Below are 22779 nucleotides of genomic sequence, written 5' to 3' on the forward strand. Positions count from 1 at the left end.
TACATGCAGACGGATTATTTTTTTCTACATAGAAAATGATGGGAACTATACTGTAAGTAACCCACGCACATTAGATTTTCGTATATTTTGAGATAAAAAATAAAATGTATATTTGTCCATACAAAATTTTTTTTTTCTCTGAATCTATCTACTTTTCAAGAAATCATACAAGAATAAAAGTTGTTAGGAATGTTATTATATATCACATAAAAAAAATTTGCTCGATACCTACTCCACAAGTTATTCCTATGTCCAAGAATTATCAATTTGGGCCCACTGTGTGGCGTTCCGATATGACCCTTTGGGACCAATGCAATACCTGCGATATTTAATGCGATATCATACTTCTTGGAATTACAAATAAAATTAAAAAATATTATTTCGCACGTTCGGTGTTCTCAGCCTAAAATCACCGTAGCCATTGTTTTTTCTCGCTTCTTACACCCAGTAACATTGAAATATGAATAATTTTAAGCTAAACTATCAATATGTCTAAATGGCATTAGAATAGACAAAGTAGTGTTCTAGTTATTATTTAGAGGATGGAAACGTTGCGAGTTGCGATTGTTTTTTTTTTACAATGTATTTGTATACGACTCCAGGTGCATATCCATTTTGAGGTAAAATATAGCGCCATCTAGTTGACGTGTTTGTTATCACTAGAAGCAGATTTGATAAAATTCAATGTGTCAATGTAAAATAACGTTACAAAATAGCTATTTGGTAATCGTCGCGACATCTAGTGTACCAATAGGTACTAAATACCCGGCTACGCTATCTTGTATGACGATTAGCAGTCCTCTTGAGTTATTGGTCCATGGTATAATGATGTTTAACAACAAAGAGGTAAAAGAGTTTGCTTTGTTCTTATAACTAGACCACTGTTATTTACAGTAATCGGAACTGATTATATTTGAATATGCGTATTATTTATTGAAACAGTACATTGGCGACAAATTATTGTAGGTATGCTGTTAAGTATTTGCTATAATGTCCCAAAAAATAATATTGCAGTTGTGTTTCCATGGGTTACTTATTTAAATATTTTAGCCATTTAATAAATAAACATGAGACAACATAATATTTTGGAATGTTTAGAAAATAAACAGTATAAAAATTTTATACGCATTGATATTGTATATGAATTTTTTTTTGGTTTTATTTTTTTATATATTTTTATATTTTATATATTATATTTTTTTTTTTGGTCTTATCATGAAATGAGCATGTCCATACTAAGAAAACATCCATACTTTAGGTAAATTAACACCCTCAATTCCGATCACTGGTTATTTATTAACTTATCAGCAATCTACTCGAAACTTGTTGTCATAGCATGATAACATGGGCGATGGCAAGCGTAGATGTGCGATAGCATCAATTAGGCGGTGCAGATCGGTACGGCCCCAGTAGGGTTCCTCTGTCGCTGAAGCGCGCTGACGACATTTCACATAAGACATGTGGGCGTGATGCTTCATGCGTCGTAGTTGGATTCAACCCTTAAAACCCAAAAACTTGTGACCACTGGCAACATTAAAATACAGAAAAATACGAACATAGCGTTCGCCACATTCACTGACCGTAATCTAGCCCAAGTACGAAGAAGACTTGAAAAGACGAAGAACTGACGCTGAAACCGAATGGTCCTAAGCTCTCTCTTGATGAGCAGTAGAACTCAGTGTTAACCAGTTATCTTTGGCTGAAGAGACGAATAGTGTATTATACTCATGTATTATCTAGAGTTGCAACGAATATTGTTACAATTTGGTATTCGACTTATTCGGTCTGTTTTTTTGTTATTCGGCCAGATACCGAATTCCTAAAAATATGAGAAAGAAAGAAGAAAAAAACAGTAAATTATCATGTAACTAATATTGATGCTGAATATACACTGTAAGTTCGAGAAAGCGGTTTTTCACTTATTTGTATATAAGATCAAAGGAAATATAACCAAGTTATTTTTCTAAACGATCAAAAAGGTAATCAATCAAATGTAAATTATGTATTTATTATGTAAAAAAGCTAACTAAATCAAACAGCGCCTACTTATTATTTGCAAAGCAAAATAAAATATATTTTTTTAAAGTTAATCAACCTGAAGTTAAATAAACAATTACTTTCTTCTTTAGGATGTCATCATAAATATTAATTATTATACTTATAAATTAAATTACCTTTTTGTTTGATTGTACATACGTCAATATTTATGATAACTGACGTTAATAAGTGGTATTTTTCGGACCAATTCTCGTACGTGTCTCAATCAAATCGAATATGCGACTACTCGGTCACGCTTCTGTGTCCGAATGTACTACTTGTTGTAAGACTAGAATTTTGTCTATATTATATTTGCGTAATTTTATAGTAGGCAACATTGACTTATATGGTTGGAGACGATAATATTAGCAACTAATTAGATTGTTGCAGTTTGCTTCAACTCCAACTGTGTAAAACCAAGGGGAAAAATTTTAAAAATTACTACTCTTATTTGATTATGATTAATGATTAGTGGTAGGTCAATGTTAGTGACCCTTGCTTGTAATCACGATACACAGCGATATCATACCAACAGCTTCATCTACTAGCCCAAAATAATGGTTGAATGTATTAATGTCGTAATTGTAGCTATTATATATTGTATATAAACTATAAAACCACTCGAAAACTTTTGGTCTGCCGTTTCGGAAATTCACAGAATCTTGTTTTAGTTTTCCGTGCCGATCGATCGCAGAGAAATATAATTTTTTTAAAGTAGTGGATCGAAGGTTTGTAGCGGTTGTTTTGTTTGTTTTAATAGTGTGGCGTTATTGTCAAGTTGTTTCAATTGTGTGGAGTATTGTCAAGGGTTTTCGGGGATTAGAGTATAGTTACGCATGAACGTAAAAATTTACTCGGCATAATCACGTTAATATACACGTCGCGTAATACGAACAAATAAGCTCCGTAAATAGTGAATTATTGTAATTTTTATAGCTTTCAATCATAAGTTCCCAAACTTTTTGGCTCACCGCCCACTTAGGCAAGATAAAAAAATTTCAACTCCCACCACCACAAAAAATAATTAAAAACACGTAATTTTTATACAAACTTAAAACCAGAAGGAAAAATCTATTCATATATGTAGTTTATACAGATCATTCAGGTTTTTTTTCAAATGTGGTAGCACCCCTGGTCAGCATCAACGCCCTCCAATTGCTTCAAAGTCCACTACGGGGGCGGTAGGGGCCTCGGAAGCACTAACACTAGGGGTCGTATTCTAGACCTCTACTCAATGCTGACTTGAGCATAGAAATCTACTCCAAGTCCTTGCCATTAGGGTCGTATTTCCAGTGCTTGAAATCATACTCAAGTCTGCTCAAATCCTGACTTGAACATTGAGTAGAGTTCTGGAATACGACTCTAGGACTTTACAGCGCACACTGGAGGGGCGGTATGGACCACTTTGGAAAACTGTTTTAAATTGATACGTAACAGATAATTAAATACATAATTTAAACATATTTCTTTCTGAAAATTTAATATGAATTTCCCTATTATGTGTACATATTAATTAATGCACGTAAGTGAAGAAACCATCCCGAATAAGAAAAATACAATTCAAAACAACATATGACTATAGCCGTAATTATGGGAATAACTTTGAAAAAAAAGTCCGCGATGCATAACTCGCAATATTATAGGTTAGAAACACCTCACGTTTGTACCTTGACAAATAGACTTTGTACTTACTTCTGTTGGGCTTTTACTGCAGAGAGCTTCGTAAATTTTCCAATCTTCCAATTCGTCCTTTGATTTCTCCTCTTCCATAGCACCCACGAGAACACACGACTGTAATGGTATTTCGATCGCCGTATAGTTTTTTACTGTTGATTAGGTTGCTATGGGCGTACTACACGTAAACACCGAAATCGATTTCTTACATTGTTCATTTCCGATTGTCAAGAAAGCTTTTGTCCGCAAATTGACGGTTTTATTTTTCTCGGCATGAATAGCTATTTAATTCTTTCGCGGTATACAGATACAGGTGACCTCCATGAGATATGCGAGAATTTTTTACATTTTCCCAGCTATTTTAGGTTTTATAATGAAAGGCAGTTTCAGAAATCATTTTTATGTATATTTTCCAAAGTACTTCGAAATAAGAAAAAAATAACGATTTTTACTGATGATTTAAATCAAGGGAACAACGCTGTTTAAAAGTTCGGCATTTTCAGAATGCACCACTTTATGCCGCACATTTCCTCTTCTTCACATCACAATAGCACGTAATATTAGGTATACTAAAAATTCACGACAGTTGTTTCCATGAGCATAATCACCATTACAATATAGCACAGCTACATGCACTGACACGTGGAACATTTATCTTTCGAAACACGTTTACATAAATGTGTGATATGGACACAATTCGGTACTCATAATGTACATTTGACGCTCTTTTCGTATCGAGATAGATGGAGACCACAACCTTCCACTGGCTAACTTACTATCCTAGCGTACATCTTTCGCCTCATAACACGAGTCAATGCTTTCATACATGCAGTTGTAACTTTTTGTCCTAAACTACCAGATCTTAGATTTTAATCAGAATTTTTATTAATTTGTAACCATTAATACTTATCTTTTTTTGTCTTTCATACATGCTCGTCACGCAATTCTACCATGACATTACCGCGTAAAACATTTGAATACAAAATGATATTTTTTATTGTGACTGATTGCTGGTTGATATTTCAACTCGTGCAGTTTCAAAACCGCCAGTGTGCATAAAATATATGTGTATAAAACTTTAGTTCGTCTCATAAACATTAACCGCGGGCACTAACAATATGGTAGATGTACTGATAACATAATTCCAGTTTTAATTAATCGGAATTTGTTGTTAACATGTCAATGCACGTAGTCTTAAGTGTAACAAAAAAACCTCCTAAAACTTAAGAAATAGAAAACGTCTTAATAAAGTATGTATTAGATCTAAAAATAAGTGTCTCCAATAAGCTGCTGAGGTAAACAAAATAGGAATGTCATTTTATGTTTGGCATTCAAGATATGAGGTATACTTAGAGTAATACATATCACATAAAGTAATCTTATAAGCTCACAACACCTTTTTTTTACTTAAGTATGTTCTGTATTTTTTATGTGAGCTTGTTTCATTAACACATTAATGTGTACCACGCTGAAATTTACGTGTATTCCAATATACATGTTCCACTAGATATACGCATATAATACTTACGTAAGCAAAATATACGGCGGTTTCTACTACGAGTTTACTTCTCCTTACGTGGGACTTACATTCATAACTGTATTGACATAAAATTAAATGCAAAAAAGTCGTACACCGCGTCGTTGGGGTAGTTTCTAATAACTATTTATACTTAAAAAATAACAAAACCTAAGGCTAATATATGGCAGTATGCGTGTCTGATGAGTGTTTTATGCAGCTAAAGTTGATTTTTGCTTATCGTTTAATTGTTAGGATGAAAAATGTCTTGTCACTTCGACAATTTATTTGCGACTGATTGTATTAAGAAAACTATTATTGACTTACTTTTCAACTCACAAGAGAGCACCCTGTAGTGAACCATACACGATAGTTCGATTTCTAAACCCTAAAGAGTAACTAACTGTTGTACAGTCAAAATAATAACATAAATTTAAACACGACAATTTAAAGAGCAAATGACTTATAATTAAAAGGTCGAGTGATTATCGACGATCAAATTAGAATAATAGAAAGTTTTTTTAATGTTTTTGTTTTTAAGCTTTCAATATAAAAAGTAGTATCTACGATTTGTTTCTCAACAAAACTTAATATTATAGTAGAAAAATCAACTTTATACACCGAAATCATACTAATTTAAGTCCAACACAGACTACTAACATTTTTCATGGTAACATACCATAACTCAGTAACGGTAATCAAAAACCATTATTCGGCTTTTTGAGCGTACACCTCCCCAAGGAGAAAACCAGTATCACAACTCGAACACATACTTTTATCAAAATGTTTAAGCTAAGGTAAGGCAAAATCGAGGAATTGTCCACATACGCATAGAGTTATGTACTAAGTAGTCTGCGTCGCGTGAGACTTCAAATTGCTGTGAAACAGTTTACAAGAAATATAGAGTCTCGGATAGAGAATAATGAGGCTGGTTATGCAGACTGTTGGCGGCAAGGAAAGCCAATTTGTGTGCGTATTGGCATACTGCGGGCACACGCACTTGCGACGAGCAGTTGAAGTACATATGGGTGAGCTTGTATGTCAGCCGCTGCAGCTGTAAATAAGCGAAAATTGTTAAGTGAATGTCGAGTCAGCCATTCAGTTATAAGGGTGTTGTTTCATTGTCCACGCTGAATAAATAAATCCTAACAACATTATTGAAAAGTGACAACGTATTTTTTTTGCTAAGTTGCTTGTATTGAAAAGTAGACCACGTAATTAAAACAAAAGTTTAACAAACGCTGAGTAAAAGGCTGCTAAATATTTATATGGGCTCTGAGAATAATACAGGTATATATAACCTTGATATAATAAATCTGTTGTGTCTTCTAAACAACGAAGCGACTAATTTTAAAACTGTGCGACTAGAACCGGCTAATTAACGACGTTCTCGAGTGCAATCAGCATAAGGTCAATGGCAATCCATTCACCTACCAACAAATGGATGTCGGGTCGAATACAAAATCCAAGAACAAAATGTCGGAAGTTAATCTATACAAGCGTAGTGACATATCAGGAAATATAAAACTAACTAAAACATTTAATTTAAATCATAACGTCATTGCAGTACTGCTTCATTTTGCTTGCAATAATTTAAAGGCCCAAAATTCACCATATTCAGCTTCTGGAAACTTAACAAAATGCACCATATTTAAACTGCTTGAACACAAGAGTAATGGAGTAGCCTTTACTGTCAATACTAATTAATTTATATATAATATTACGATGGATAATAAAAAGTTGTGCATATATATATACAAATAGCTTCTTGTTAGTTATGACATATTAAATGTATCAATGTTTCGAATTTCACGTAAATTCAAATTTTCATAACTCGAAAACCGGTTTTTAAGAAAACCGTTATGCTTTCAGAGGATTTTGGTTGCTTATCACAAAGAAAAGATTAAGTTATCGTAGGTTTGTTTTGTAATGCTCCTAAAAAAACCAAAAGAAAAAAAGGATACATTTGGGACTAAGGAAATTCGAGCAAACGTTATTTCGGGCAAATGTATGTTCAGACTTTTGATAAAAAACCCCAAACTGTAAAAAGAGTACAACAACATTTTGTTAGTTATTAATTATTACTATGGTAAGAATACAAATTCACTTAGCGAGAAATACAAGGTATCATATAATTTCTACAAAGAATACGTGCTGACAAAATATTCAAATGAAGGTATATAGATAAAATTTGGTGTTCTTAGAAAAAACAAAAGCAAGGTCCTAATCAAGTATTGTACATCAATTGCCATGGTGAAACTTTAATAGCAATACCAACTCATAGAAATAAAAATATCAAAACCGAGAGAAATTCCTCACGATGAGGAACCCTCATTTCTTTTTGAATAATTGAAGTGATTGTATTTCTTTAATATCTTTTGGTAATTTGTTGAATATTTGAGCGCCTTCGTACATTATGTTTTTTTTTTCCATAATTCGTCAGCGGTATTTGCAAATATATATCATTAGCACGCCTGGTTATACGCTTTTGAATATGTAGTTTTTTACTAAAATTTATTTGCGAGTGAACATTTTTATATAAAATTTTTCTAATCAATATGCATGTGTTATATTTGTACATTTGGGAAATAGTCATTAATTTTGTTTTCTGGTATAAGGTTATGGTTGGGGTCAGATAATTGTAATGGAAAAGTTGTTTTATAATTTTATTTTGTATTGTTTGTAGTGTTTTTAAATATATTTTGGAAACAGATCCTCATACTAACATTCAATAAAAAAATCATTTTACAAATAACATTAACAACAAAGCGACTCCTAGGTTATTTGTTCTAAACGTTTCAATCATTTGTGGTTCGAACAATTGAATTTGACGTAATGGATCTTTTTCTGTCTTTTGCGCATGCAATGTGTAGGACATTGCTCATGTAATGTATATGTAATTTTTACAAGTTTTTATTACACAGTACAGCATGATTGACAAGCGCGCTGTCGATCGACCAAACGAAAATTGATGCGCGATTAAGCGCATCAATTTTCGTTTGGTCGATGTCGCTCTGTATGCGATTTCAACGCCTTTAAGGTTCAGACACTACTCGTATTTAGCGCGGAACCGACGCCCATAGGTCAATAGACCAAATATTGCGGAATGGCTTATTCCAGGGTGGTAAAACACCCTTAGAACTTTTAAACGGCGGATAGACTAAAGCTAGTTTTTTGCGACTAAAACAGACTAAATTTTAACTTTTTACCAGACTAATCAAATTTAAAAAACTCCGCCATGACAAAAGCTGGATTATTCCATCGCATCGAGTATATAACCAGAAATAGAGACGAAATGTCATTTAATTTGTTTGAAAACAACTGCGCTCCGATTGGCTAGCCCGAGTTCGAAACAATTGACGGGTGTCGCAATGGATGTCGTCAACCGTTTCACTTCAAATCGACCAGTTAACTTGAGCTTTGCTATAATGGACGAAAATTGCAAAATTTACATATTTAATATTTAATTACCGATAAAATGAGATTCCGTTTGTTTTGTAATTAGATGTTTTGCTGTTTTGCCTACACCACCGAATAGAACAGCACGGCATTGTTAGAGATATTATCTTTATTACAATAAAAACAGATTTTTTTTATCGAATATACGGAGACGTACACACAGGTCAGTAGTTGGCCAGTCTATATTTCAGTGCAAACGAGAGTTGATATTTATAAGAGCTGTATCGCTAAGGTGTTACCAGGAATATATGGCCCTTATTTCGTCTCCATTTCTGGTTATATACTCGATGTTCCATCGTGACCATGGCGAAGTAGAGGTCCCTTATGGGACGTCCCAGACACAGAATAACAAAATGGTTATAATACCACCTCGGCATACAAATATACTTTTAAGCTCGCCCTTGTGTAGAATGTGTCGTTTTTATAACATAGTTAATAATTGCAATTCAACTAGTCTTGACATTTTTTATGATTCTTTCTGTAAATTCTAGGGTAAACTGTGTCCCTTGACAAAATTTAATACAATTGCTTTGCTATATTTACACAATCAATTATGTATTTAGTTTTTATAATTAGTTATTTCAATTAAATTTCAGTACATTAATGAATAATTTGGATCTATTATTATTTTATTTTTATTTTGCCTGAGTTTTATTAATGATGTGTGAGTATGTATTAGCGATGTGTATTTTTAATTGGCCCTTTAATTGGCTTATACATAAGAACGGTACTTTACTAAGTTTCATATATTTTAAATGTATTTATGTATGAATTGTTCCCAATAAATAAATTCTTGCTGGATAGTCTTAAAAAATTACGATGTAAATGAGGATCATGAGATGAATAAAAATTCAAATGCGAACGCTACTTACATGATCTGGCCCGAGCGAAGTGGTGTCGTCGATGATGTTATACGATGTGGGAGCAATGGTACCCTCACGAACGTTCTGCGACACTAGGTAAAAGTCGTATCTGAAAAAGGCAATTTTGTTAATACAAAATTACCTGCACGTAGGGAAATGATTTGTTATTTTTGTTGTCAAATTATCATCCGACGTGTTTCTACAGAAAATGGACTTGTAAGTTTTAATTGAATACGTTGTGTTTCAAAACAAAGATAAGCTCCCGCTGTGATATCAATTCGGTTAAGAATCTAGATTGTGGTTAATCCTTTACTGAAGCGAATTAAAGTGGAAAAGTTTCTCGACCCTCAAAAGTTTATTTATTATTTTATTCGATTTACATACAGCCCAATATACATAATAGAAATATATGAAAGAATAAAGTTTTCACTTGTAAAAAACGTTATATCTGACACAAAACCAAAGTAACTTGTTACTGACAATAAAAGTAAACAAATTTGTAAGAAAGCTGACTTCAACTGACAAAATGAACTAACCTTTCGGGCAGAGTGACGACGTCGTCGATGACGGTTCCGGGGCGCGGGTTCTCGCCGGTGCGGCCGCGGTTTATGAAAATGCGAGTATTAATACGCTTGGAAACAATGATGAAGGCCATTTTCACCTGTTCCGCGTCACCATATAACTCATTAAGCTTTTTTTTTATCTCCTTGACCTAGAAAAATAATACCGCACATAAGTACTACTACGTCGGTAATGATTATACGAAGTCAATTTCTGCTCCTATCAGACATTTAAAAAAAAATTTCAACTACAAATTTGTTCCAATTAAAACGTGGTATCGATGTTAGCATTCACCAAAACACTACTGAGTGACAGATAACTTACCTCATGCTCGTGTACGTACGGAATTTGCCCATCGCCTACACCATCCCGGTAGATGAAGATGCGCCCGGGGAGTGCGCCTAACACAGAACAAACATTTATTAATCACAAACTTAACACAAAGATCCATGCCTGTTCAGTGAAGGCAGTCCTCCGTTAAAGAGTACCTTGCAATAAATAACAAATCAATGATATTTTTCAATGATATCTAAATCGCTCATATTTGTTTCATTTTTTTCAAACAAACTAACGTTTCGGATTCCTTACAGGGCGTCTACGCCCGTTCTCCGTCAGAAATCTCTCTGAAACAATTACTCATCAATCGACCAAATTAAGAGACGCACAATGCGAAAAAAGCTTGATACTTGGCATATCGTGTTGATTCGCAGCTTCATTTTGATTGCCTCTCCCGATCGGAAACTGCGTCTTTTCCGAGTCGAGGCGCATAATTGCGATTCACAACTGGCCGATCGCAAACTTAACATTTCAAATCGGAACAATAGTTGATTTAACTCATAAATTAATAATAATAATAATAACGCATACACTCAACATAACCCCGCACTAGGGAAACCCTGTGTCGCGAGTGCCATGGACACTCACATAGATAACCACAAATTATACCCAAACTGACGAGAGAAATAAATGTAGACCATACAAACATTTCTCCCGGCCCGGGAATCGAACCTGGGACCTCTGCGTGGAAGTCATAGTAACCGTTCGGCCACGGAGGCAGTTAAATTAGAAAGATATAGTAGGATTCAGGTTCATCTTCTCGCTCAAAAACCCATCTGATTTCGAGAATCCCATTTGAATCAAAAACAGGACGCTGGTCAGGTATTACTTATTTGACAGTAATTGTTTCGAACGGAGAACGGGATTAAGACTCCCAGGTTCCATGGTCACGGCTGATAGCCTTAGATCCGACAAAATAGTTTCATTTCAATGTGTAACAATCGCGAAAATCTAATAACTCGACAAATACCAAATAAACGGCCTAAATTGGCCAAATGTTACTGAACTGAAATCAGTGCATATTTGCAGATGTTTGTGAATTCACAAGCGTTCAAAATGCAAATTACAAATATTTACCAAACAAGTGGAGAGTTAATTTTTGTGTAAATCATGGATAACCCACTAAGGGTCGCCTCAAATTGCCGCAGCCAGGCGGCGCAACGAGCAATGCAACATAAACTTTATCTTTTACAAGGTTACATTTCTATAAACAAAAAATGAAAATGACAGATGCACCGCGCGGCTTTACTCTTTTGTTATTTTGCATTCAAAGAAATGTGTACTTTATTACGGTAAAGAATATGTTCCACATATTATATGATATTGTATTTTAAAAAGTGCGCCCGACGAGCTCGAAACTGCCCGGCGCCGCATGCAGCATTCTGTTTGAAGAAATGTAACCTTATCTTGTGAAAAATAAAGTTTATGTTGCATTGCCCGTTCTAATGCATAGCAGCGTCGCGTCTCCTGGTTGTGACAATATGAAATGACCCTTAGAGATTTGAGTCAATGTGATAACGAACCGTTGCGTTCGCGGTATTTGCGTATGGCGGTGGCGATGTTAAGCCCCATATGCGCGCTGAGCTCCTCGCCCGAAGTGTGCGCGTTGACGATGCTGTAGTACTGCGTCATGTGCGGGTTGAGCGTGGCCACGAACGCGCCGAACGATTTCTCCTTGGAGCGCGTGTCGTGGCACACGTCGTAGCCCACCACCATCAGCGACTTCAGCGGAATGTCCACACGCCACGGTGCACCGCCCAGCTGTGTGCAGTATTGTTATCATCAAAATTATCGTACATTTCATCGATTACTTTCACAAATACACACCCTGAGAGTCAAGTGGTTGGAGTCCCACCAGAATGTGAATTCTAATTCGTTTGTGGTGAGAATGCCAACCGATTATCTGTCGACGTTCATGAAGGCGTTATTGCCAAATGGCGTCGTAAACTGGCGAATTCGGGGTCGGTTACTAGACATCATATCGCGCTTAGTGCTATTCGTGTAAGTCAGTTATTTCGTTATAAATTACATGTATGTCTTCAAGGAATGTATCACTGCATAAGGGTGATATTTGCTTGATTTAAATAAATAAATAAAAAATAATTAAACTCACTAAACTAAAATTGTTTAAATTTTAGATCATTCTTGGCATATCTTCGGTCATTAATTTATTCGCTGTGAATATGACGAAAATCCAAAAAAGAAAGTTAAGGAATGCAAACAGCAAATTCTTTTATTGTATGGGTTAAGAATTAAATAGCAAATTAATTACACATAATAATAATGTTCTCAGTCATTTGAAGTCATATATTGCTCTTTTACTTTCGCAGTCTTTCAGTTTCATTACAAAAAGTTTGCACTGCAAAATGTTGATATACATTTATTGTCTATTTTTGGTTTGTTTTGTACCGATGTTTATTTTTGAACACATTCTAATCTTGTCTTGTATTTTTTTTTAAATAAAGACAAAGGCAAAAACATAAATACAAATGCCAAGAACAGAAAAAAATCTCTTTGAAGATTTTATATATTACCTTGCAATTTATTTGGATTGCCACTTTAGTAGCGATAGACATGGCAGATTTGCTGGTCATGTTACGTGCGACCACTACCTGCGTTGGCACGGCGCGATCCACTGTGCACTTTTTCTTAACGGCCTCATATCTGAAAGAAAATAGGCGTTAAAATTTGTACGATATAATTTTTTTTTTTATATTGTAGGCGTGAGAATAAAACCAGCCATAATTCAGTAAAAACCAGCCTCTTCTTTCGATTAAAAGAGAACACTCTAGAAGGGAACAATGTTTACCTAGTTTCCGTTAAATGATAAATTGAGATATCGTTGCAGCAATAAATACATCGACAGTCGTTCCCAATAGCCCAAACATATTAACTTCGATTTATGCCCATATCAAATGGTTACGAAACCACACACACCACAGCCTTTTTATGTACTGCAAAACTACAATGCTGAAATAAGATTTTTAAGTAGTCCAAAAATTTATACAATAAGTTACTAACCTGTCCGCGAAGTTTCTTCCCAGGACGCATAATATCAGGGACGGATTTTTGCGAGCGATTACGTCTTCGCACATGTTTGCGTAATCCATTTGGCCGTCTCTTTGTATTGGCACTGTAAACAAAATACATGAACGAAATGAATTCGTGTGAAATAAGAAACGAAATCACGGAGGAACTTTAAGAGATTAAACTAAATACATGATTGTGCTGCAAGTAGCTATTAAATAATCTGTGGCAAGAACAAAGGGTATACTTATACAGTGAGTTTTTTGGTTTTTACTGGGACAGTATGGGGAAATCCGAAACCATAGGAGATACAGGAAACCAGTCTTAGGAACCATTGTGTCTGTTTTTATGAAAACGATTTTAGCATAGTAATTTTTTTTGGTGAAATGTGAGATGTCCATAACATTGAGCCGGTTTGATGTAAAGATAATTTCGGGACAGCGGTAGTTGGTCATACTGTCCCAGTGCTCTGAGTGATACTACAAATGCTTCGGACAGACGTGTCGCTTAACACAGGTGCACGCCTTGCTCTTCCCGTCACTAGGTATCACAAAAACAAAAAAAAATACGGTGCAGATCTACCACAGGCTCAGTAGAACTGCCTTCTTGGCCGAACGGGTACAATGCTGGTCTGCTACGCAGAGGTCCCAGGTTCTATTCCCGGACCGGGACAAATATTTGTATGGCCTACATTTATTTCTCTCGTGAGTTTGGGTGTAATTTATGGTTGTCTATGTGTGTGTCCATGGAACCCGCGATACAGGGTTTCCCTGGTGTGGGGTTTTATAAAAACATGTAATATTCTAATTTACATGTTAAATATTATATTCATAATAATAAACCACATTCAACATAGCCCCGCACTATTATATTATACTAATGATATAATACTACGACGCTGATGAATGGGTGTTTTGCTTAGAGGTGTTTGCAGGTACGTAATGAGTGGGTATAAGTGTCATATACATAACTATAAGTGCAAATTTAAGAGTGTCGCCGAAAGAAAAATCTTCCGTTAGATTTTGGGAGCAAAACAGAGGGGAGATGGTAATTCGAGAATACGATAGAACCAGAAGCTGAAGGACATCGTATCTGAACCCAATATCATCGGAATGATCAAGTCCGTTACACTTCGGACACCTTGAAACGATGTCAGCTCACAGGGCGGTGAAAAGGGCAAGGGCACACGGGTTGTCATAGAAGTCGACGATGTGGAAACGTGGTCGGCCCAAATACCAATGGAGGGACGAAGTGGAGAAAGACCTCCGCGACCTGCGCACAGAAAACTGAGGAGTTCGCACCGCGTAAGAAATATTTGACTGGTTCTTGTCTTAGCAAACCTTGGAGGTAGGCGTTATAACGCAATGTAGTCATGTGTGGATATTGCTCTGTGTGTATGTAACAATTGATTGTTTTATGCTAATTATTTAGTAAGGAGACCGCCAAATTTGATCAGAACGCCAAATTAAGGGTCGTATTCCAGAACTCTACTCAATGCTCAAGTCAGGATTTGAGCAGATTTGAGTATGATTTCAAGCTCTGGAAATACGACTTTAATGGCAAGGACTTGAGTATGATTTTCAGTGCTCACTGCAATACTCAAGTCCTGACTTGAGTATTGAGCAGAGTTCTGGAATACGACCCTAAGATTTCCACAATTTTTCTTTCTTTTAATTTCACGTCATATGATTCTGGCAGACCGACCTATAACTACATAATGGTTATAGTTACCGATTTCTGGCTTCGGCATGCAGAAACCCACGCCGCTGCCGGTTTTCATGATGAGGCCGACGAAGCTCTCGGTGTCGCGGCGCTGGCGCTCAGGAGTGATCACAACCCATGACGGCACTTGGGCGATCGCAAGCAATGGCTTCGAACTATAAAAAAACATGTACTTATCACACATTTACACTTACCAAACATGTAATTCATCAATTCATCCACATAAATATCCAGAGGGTCACAAACCGGAAAGGTTAACCCGGAATTTCCGAAGAGATTTCATTTATCGTATTTTCAAACTCAGGTACCTTAGTACCCTTAGTACACCTTAGTGTGCTAGTATTCTTACCTTGCCAAAATGGTTCACTGGATATTGTTTTGAACAACTTAATCTATAAATTTTAATGTAAACATAAAGTTCTTAGACATTTGATAATTTGTTTAGATCTAATATTGCACATATTTGTTTTTTTTTTTTTTTCAAAAGTAGTTAGCATAACTTCAAGTATCAATTTTAATTTCCAACGTAAAATACTCATACACAAAAGTTACAACTGTACTAAAGTATTCACTGTTCACATTCAGCTATGGGATTTAGCCGGGGAACGTTAGTATATAAAGCGGAAACAAGCAAACAAGCTGAAGATTCCACGCCAACATCGCAGATGCCATGTCGCAGCAACAGTCGAGCAAAGACCTGCCATTGGACCTTAAGAGTCTATACTACCTCAGCTTGAATTGAAATTTTTCACGTACTAATACAGTTCATTTTGCTTGAATCGAGTGGCAGGGACACTTTTTCTATTTCAGAATTTATTTTTTACAAACGAAATTAAAGCCATTTGAAAAATGTGACTCGTTTACTATTCGTGTTCTATTTAGTTCAGATGATATTAAAAAATAATTGGAATATGTAAAGTACACCAACTGAATAATGCGGTTTTCTTGTAAAATTTCGAGGTAAGTTTGTTTTTTTTTCTATCGTGAAAATTGTTTAAGAATCGTGTTTTCACACTGTATAGTAATCAGTGCATAACCTCGATTTTACTACGTTTTTTTTTTCAAAGTGATTGATTCAACAGTTTCATTGTTATGCAGAATCAACCAAAGCTATTTGAGGTTGTATAGACTCTCTCTTGAAGGGAAATGTGTTTTTTATGATACCAAGTGATGGAACGAATAAGTCGTGGTCCATAACGTAATGTAATCCATAACAGTTACAGTGCCGCTGAGAGCTTTTATTCTCTAGCCACACAGAGGCGGCTGCGGAAGCGTTCCGGGCGCGGGAATTTTTATAATGTACGAGTTTATATGAACCCTGCCACACTGAAACGCGCGGCTGACGCGACACGCAACAAATAAATACATATGTATAAACATATAATTACCGCATACTACGAGTCCATCCCTCAGTGGAATCCTCGGCGGGGTACTTATGATCTCCGCCTTGTATGATGTTCTCAGGAGGCAGCTGCCTTCCTTTGAATTTGATGAGCTCGTTGGACAGCTTCATAGACCACGATGCCAATTCCTGTTCATAGTACGAAAATTGTAAGAGGAATTAAATAAGAAAAATAAATAAACAATATGAAATGGTAAGAAAGTTCTAGGTCACCAACATTTATGTCACAGCTTAAATAAACTTTTAGCATATAATTATAGATCTACAACAGTTGAAGTCATCAGATGTGGAAGGTTCCATTAGCATGCTTACTTATTTGTATTGTCCATATTGTTTCATTTTACCGTATCGATGGCATACACAATAATGCTTGCCACCGTGGTGAAATATTATATTACAGTAAACTCCCCAAATCTAATATAATAATTTTCTTGTGTATTAAAGAAAGCCAATAATGGATACATCCAGAATAGTATTTCACTGCAGCTATATCGCCAGCAAAACGTGATGATAAAAGGGAGAACCTTTCTCCATTTCAACAAAGAAATTGAACTGTTGCAATAACTATAATTGTGTGTTTTGTTAGTAAGAAAGAACCAACATACATCAACTACTTCTTTGGTTTGAGTAAAGCGCCGATTGAAGCTGAGCAGCTTCTGAATGCGCGCGTCAGGTCCGATCTTCGTGTGGACAGCTAGGGATTTCATAAGTTGGAAGTTGGCTCTCATCTCGTCCGAGAGGCCAGTCTGTCGGCACAGCTCAGGGATCAGGTAGATCATCTCGGGTGTGCCCGAGCGTATCTCGCGCGGCTTCGCGCGGTACACCAGCAGCGGTTGTTTAGGGTCGTGAATCTTGATGTTGTATTTCTGCAAAAAAAAAACACGTTTCACTGGAACTGTAAGCAATTGTCGAGACACACTGGTACAAAAGGCACAGCTACTGTTCGCATCTGTACCATATCACAGTGTACACATGGCCCGGGCACCGTGTCACCTTGCAGTTTTATTTTGAAAGAGCTAAAATAGTAAAATACTGAAGAAAAGTTCTTTGCTCATTTTTACAAATTAAAATTTTCAGCAGACATACAGGAATGACGTTTAAGTATTAGCTTCAAAATTCCATTAACTTTTTGGTCAATTAATTTTTTTATCTTAGTTTAATACTCAAAATGCAAGATGGCTCGAATTACAAGGCCAGGAGTATATATAGAAGAAATCTAGTAAACATGGACCAGTGAATAAGCAGCTCGCGAAATATACGCACATAACATAATATATTATTTGTTCGTGTTGTGAGTTAAATATGAATTAAGAAATAATAAAAATAAGCAAATTGCAATATCATAAATGTAAAATAAAATACTTCCCCATAGCGTCCCCATATTTATTGTACTGACTTAACTGGCTCCGTGGCCGAACAGTTACCATGCCGGACTGCCACGTCAAGGTCCCAGGTTCGATTCCTGGGCCGGGAGAAATATTTGTATGGCCTACATTTATTTCTCTTGTGAGTTTGGGTGTAATTTGTGGTTGTCTACGTGTGTGTCCATGGCACCCGCGACACAGGGTTTCCCTAGTGCAGGGCTATGTTGATTGTGTACGACGTTATTATTATTATTATTGATGTACAGGCAAACCGTCTACCGTCTTCTCTTAGCGTGTCTTTACTACTGTCCACCTAGATTTTACTTTTTTAATATCGTTGTATAATATTTCTTCATTCCGCTTTGGTGAAAAATGAACTGAAATATTCGATAACAGAAATTTGATATGTCGTAAGGAATATTTTGTCGTAATGGAAAATGTCCCTTACTAAAAAATGACGCTTACAAAATTTTAAAATTCGATACATCGACGAAGTTACTATCCTTATATCGACAGTCAAATTTTGGAATGTCCTAAGAGACATGTCCCTTACGACATTTCAATTTTCCACCATCGTATGCTTCTATAAGGACCTTGGAAAAAGCTTGTGTTATAATATAAGCTATACGTGTAGCTACAATGCTCCTCGTGACTAGACCACAAATTATAAAGTCAAGATCGGAAAAAATCGTACGTTCCAGCGGTAAACTCTTACTCTGATAAAACAGTAGTACAACATTCAATGAAGTGAAAATAGCAATAAAATACCTTTTGATAGTATTCCATATAGGAGATATTGTCGCCTCGCATTTGGAAGGTGCTGTTTGGAGATGCTGACCAGTCGACATCATCCACGCGATAAGTGCGCTTATTGTAGTCAGTCATAACAATCTTTCCTGAAAACACGATATACTTACTTTGTGTTTTGGTCTAACTTTTCGTTATTACTATTGTGACTTGAACTAATGTCACATTTTATTGAATCATCCATTCAACTTACTTGAATGCTCTGTAGTGTGTAGGAAGCAAAATCAATATTTTTACAGAGCTTTCTCAAATAACAGTAATTAAAAATAATAATTTACAGAATACTAACCTACAACATCTTCAAGGAAAATTTTCTTATAGTTGGCTCCTTTAGTTGAAGCATACTCTTTTAACATTCCTAGGACGGTGTCTAAGCGCAGCACCTGTCAAAAGTATTGTAAAAATCATTTACATTAAGTTTATAGTAATGCAAGCATTCATGTGTACTAGTAGTCATTGCCAATACAATACTAATATTCTTTATTGCACACTGGGACAGATACATAATAATACAGAAAAATAAAAAATGACAGGTTCAACAGACGGCCTTATTGCTAAATAGCAATCTCTTCCAGGCGAACTTCGGGTTACAAGAAAAACTATTAAAACTAATTGAGGGCGCAACAGAGTACCTACTGAATACACATTTTGTACATACACAAATGAAAAAATATATATATAAATGAAGAACAAGAAAAGTACATATATTATAATAACATTAATTGAAGTAGGATTATATCAAATATAATAATAACAATACACAATATTCATTAATTAGAGTATAAGCTAATGAGAGTCCATAGACTTAGCGCGTTTGACCGACCGAGGCAGCGAATTCCATAATTTGAAGGAGTTAGAATAAAAGTTAGCAGAGTGGATAGGACAGTATAAAGAAAAAGTAAGAGAAGATCGTAAGGTGCGACTGCGAAAAGTGCTATGATACACGAAACAATCTTTGAGGTAGGGAGGAGAGGTTAAAGGGGTTAAAGAGAAAAGGTTAGAAAGTTTCCCAGACGTCGAAAGAAGGACATGCAAGCACCAAACATCCTCATAGTAACCTCAGTGCCCTGAGGTTTCCAAGTTAAGCTCTTATCAAAAGTAACCCCAAGGTTCCTGGTACCCTTTATAGGGATTTGTATACCATCGAATGCAATGAGCCTGATTGATGTAATAACGAAGCACAACTCTAATTGTACCTAATTACCTTCAAACACAACAAATTACAAAATACAAATTTGTCAATCTGGACAAAACTGTCTTGAATTTTTTTAATGGCGTAATATACAATTTTCAATATAGAATTAGTTATGGAGCCATAACATTATCATTACACTAAAACTTTATGCAAACTGAAAAGTTCCTCAGTGCACAGAACTTCCAGTGACAATTTAGGGTCCTAAACAAAAGAGGTATGTAGTAATAATTAAACAAGCATAGTATTACACGTAATGCTTATGTTAATAGTGATTGAAAAAAATCTGAGGAAACCTGAATGACGGAGATTTTATTCAAGACATGAATGCATGCAACCCGCATTGGTCCTAAATCTTGTCTTTAAAGATGTTGTTAATTAGATTAGATAATTGGTGGTGACTCACCACGGGGTCTACTCTAGATCTCCGTCCGGAACAATTACTGCCAAATAAGCAAAACTTGACCAAATGAAAACACGCATGATGCGAATGAAGCTTCATTCTTGATACTTGTCTGTTAATTTTGTCGAATATTACTTATTTGACAGTAATTGTGTCGGACGGAGATCGAGAGTAGACCCCCAGGATTGTTTAATTAGGATAGGCAGACTAATAAATAGTTGTTGTCGTGAATCGTGTTATAAATATTTCTAATATTCATTCAGGATAGAATGGTTGTACATACCTTGTGGGTGATCTCAGTCACCATGAGGAGTCTGTCCTCGTATTGGTTTATTGTGGTCTTGTACCCTGGCCATATTTGTAGTTTGTACTCAGGTATATCAATCTAAAAATATAAGATTTTTTAAAAACTGACGATTTGCAATGGTTCACTCTGCGGGGCGCTTGATGAGGATTTGGGAAATACTTTTCTAAATTAGTTCTAGTTTGAGTGTTCTGGATAGTGCTCCGGATTAACTTCCATAGCTCTGGTACTCATACTACAGGGAATTCCCTAGTCTGAAACCAGGCAATTAGTGTGGTTGTATGTGTCTAGTTTTTTTTAAACTAATGAAATAAAACTTTTTATTCAAATTAAAATGGCCAATGATCAAATTATTGAAATGTAAGGAAGTTATAATGGAATGTAAGTTAAAAACGAATCTGTATAACTTTCAGTTATAATTTATTAACAAATGAACCTCTTTACTTTTGTCAAGGGGGTAAACACTATCATATTATGTTATAAAAATATATATAAGAGAGGGTGGTTAAATAAAACGTGACTTCAAGGTTAAATAAAAACTTTTTACGGAATTCATTTTTATTTCTTAATTTAGAATTTATTACTAAGCAGCCAACGTTACTTTTTTAAAATTAGCGCGAAAATATAATTATATAAAAAAAATAGAAATAAAAAAATTCGGTGAGGTCAATATATTTTTTGAAGATTGAGAAAACGGAATTTGGAGTATTTCCGTTTCTCATCTGCAACCGAAACATCAAAACTTGTCAAATTATAGGTACTCGGACACTACTATTCTGTCTCTTTGGTCTTTTGTTTTGTAGCGCTTGTTTGGCTTTCGTTTGAGTTTGTTGTCGTGGGTTGTTAACAAAAATGTTTAAATATTGGTGTTTCATTATTTTAATTTACTTGCAAGAAAAATATTGTATGCAAACCACAGAAATCAAAATAAATAGGCAATAGAAGTCGCATGCATACGGTGACACAGTATACCAGTTTTACTATTGTCCAGTACAGAACATAAGTTTAGTTTAATTTTAGTTTATTTATATAACAATATTAATTTGAATAAAATAGTAAATAATTTTAGTCTCATTATAGCACCACCTGTAATTTTTGTTGTCGTCAACACCAGTGACCATTTTTTTTCTCTCTCATCCAAATTGTACAAGTGTAACGAACATTTTATTTCTACATAATAAAAAACATTATTTTAAAATTTCTTAGCCTTTTATTCAACAACTATAGTAGAATTAGTTCATTACATTTTAAATAGAAATAGGCGTTGTTTACACTTCCAATGCCTATTTATTAATATTTGTGTGATACTATCATCACATAATAAGGTCATAAAATCTCGTATTATGCAACAATTGCATAAAATACTATTTCTGAATTCTAGTTTTGAACTATTTCTTTACTTATCTGGTCTTTTTTTAAGCAATGGGTACTTCGCAAAAAACTACCTACACTTTTCTTAAGTATCAGCGTGTAATAGTATTTAAACTAGTTGTTGGACTATATAGATGGCAAGTGCGTTACTGCTCACGCACGTAACAGCTCACTATTTGTCCTATTGTACTCAAAAAATGAGGCGACAACACGAATCAGTGTAAATAATATTTAGTCAACTATACGGCTTCTACTCGATACGAACCAGAAATAATTTAAGTTTATTTACGTCTTAAATCTTTTTACGTTTTCAAATATTTACTCTACCGCCGCAAAAAAAGGCCACTTTAACAACACAAATTCCTGTTATTTGACATATTCTTCTAAAGAACAAAAAGAGGCAAGTTGTTCCATTCTTGGCTTATTTTCTAAGTTTCATGAAAAGAAAACCTGCCCACGTAATATAACTACGCTAAAATAACAATATTTTCCTAACCTCAGCGTTGTAACTGTATTTTATTTTAGTTTATTGAATTCAGTTTCAATTACTATTTTACCACTTGTGCCAATAGACTGCGTAAAGTCGCAAAATAGTAGATTGTACAACATGTGCATAAAATATGCCATTTTACTCGAGACGTTACGCGTTATGCTCATTTCAGTGAATTCGGAACTTTAAAACGCGCCCCTGTAAACTTGGCAATTTCGACATACGATACTTTGCGTAGGAGGGGTCGGTTT

General features: G+C 35.2%; 1 protein-coding gene across 1 annotated transcript in view; it reads right to left on the bottom strand.

Moving 5' to 3' along the window:
* Nucleotides 1-4128: 4128 nt before the first annotated feature.
* LOC113227216 (piwi-like protein Siwi) overlaps nucleotides 4129-22779 on the bottom strand; it is a 30151-nt gene continuing 11500 nt past the window's right edge. The window contains exons 7-19 of the mRNA XM_026460109.1: nucleotides 20647-20748; nucleotides 19058-19151; nucleotides 18730-18857; nucleotides 17203-17463; nucleotides 16584-16726; nucleotides 15205-15350; nucleotides 13468-13579; nucleotides 12981-13110; nucleotides 11970-12207; nucleotides 10435-10511; nucleotides 10086-10261; nucleotides 9559-9658; nucleotides 4129-6281 (exon numbers count right to left, since the gene is read on the bottom strand). Of these exons, the coding sequence (XP_026315894.1) occupies nucleotides 6117-6281; nucleotides 9559-9658; nucleotides 10086-10261; nucleotides 10435-10511; nucleotides 11970-12207; nucleotides 12981-13110; nucleotides 13468-13579; nucleotides 15205-15350; nucleotides 16584-16726; nucleotides 17203-17463; nucleotides 18730-18857; nucleotides 19058-19151; nucleotides 20647-20748 (1872 nt within the window). The 3' untranslated portion in view covers nucleotides 4129-6116. The remainder of the gene's footprint in view (nucleotides 6282-9558; nucleotides 9659-10085; nucleotides 10262-10434; nucleotides 10512-11969; nucleotides 12208-12980; nucleotides 13111-13467; nucleotides 13580-15204; nucleotides 15351-16583; nucleotides 16727-17202; nucleotides 17464-18729; nucleotides 18858-19057; nucleotides 19152-20646; nucleotides 20749-22779) is intronic.

This window comes from Hyposmocoma kahamanoa, unplaced genomic scaffold, assembly GCF_003589595.1.
Source record: "Hyposmocoma kahamanoa isolate Upper Pololo Valley unplaced genomic scaffold, ASM358959v1 202, whole genome shotgun sequence".
NCBI classification, from domain to species: Eukaryota; Metazoa; Arthropoda; class Insecta; order Lepidoptera; family Cosmopterigidae; genus Hyposmocoma; species Hyposmocoma kahamanoa.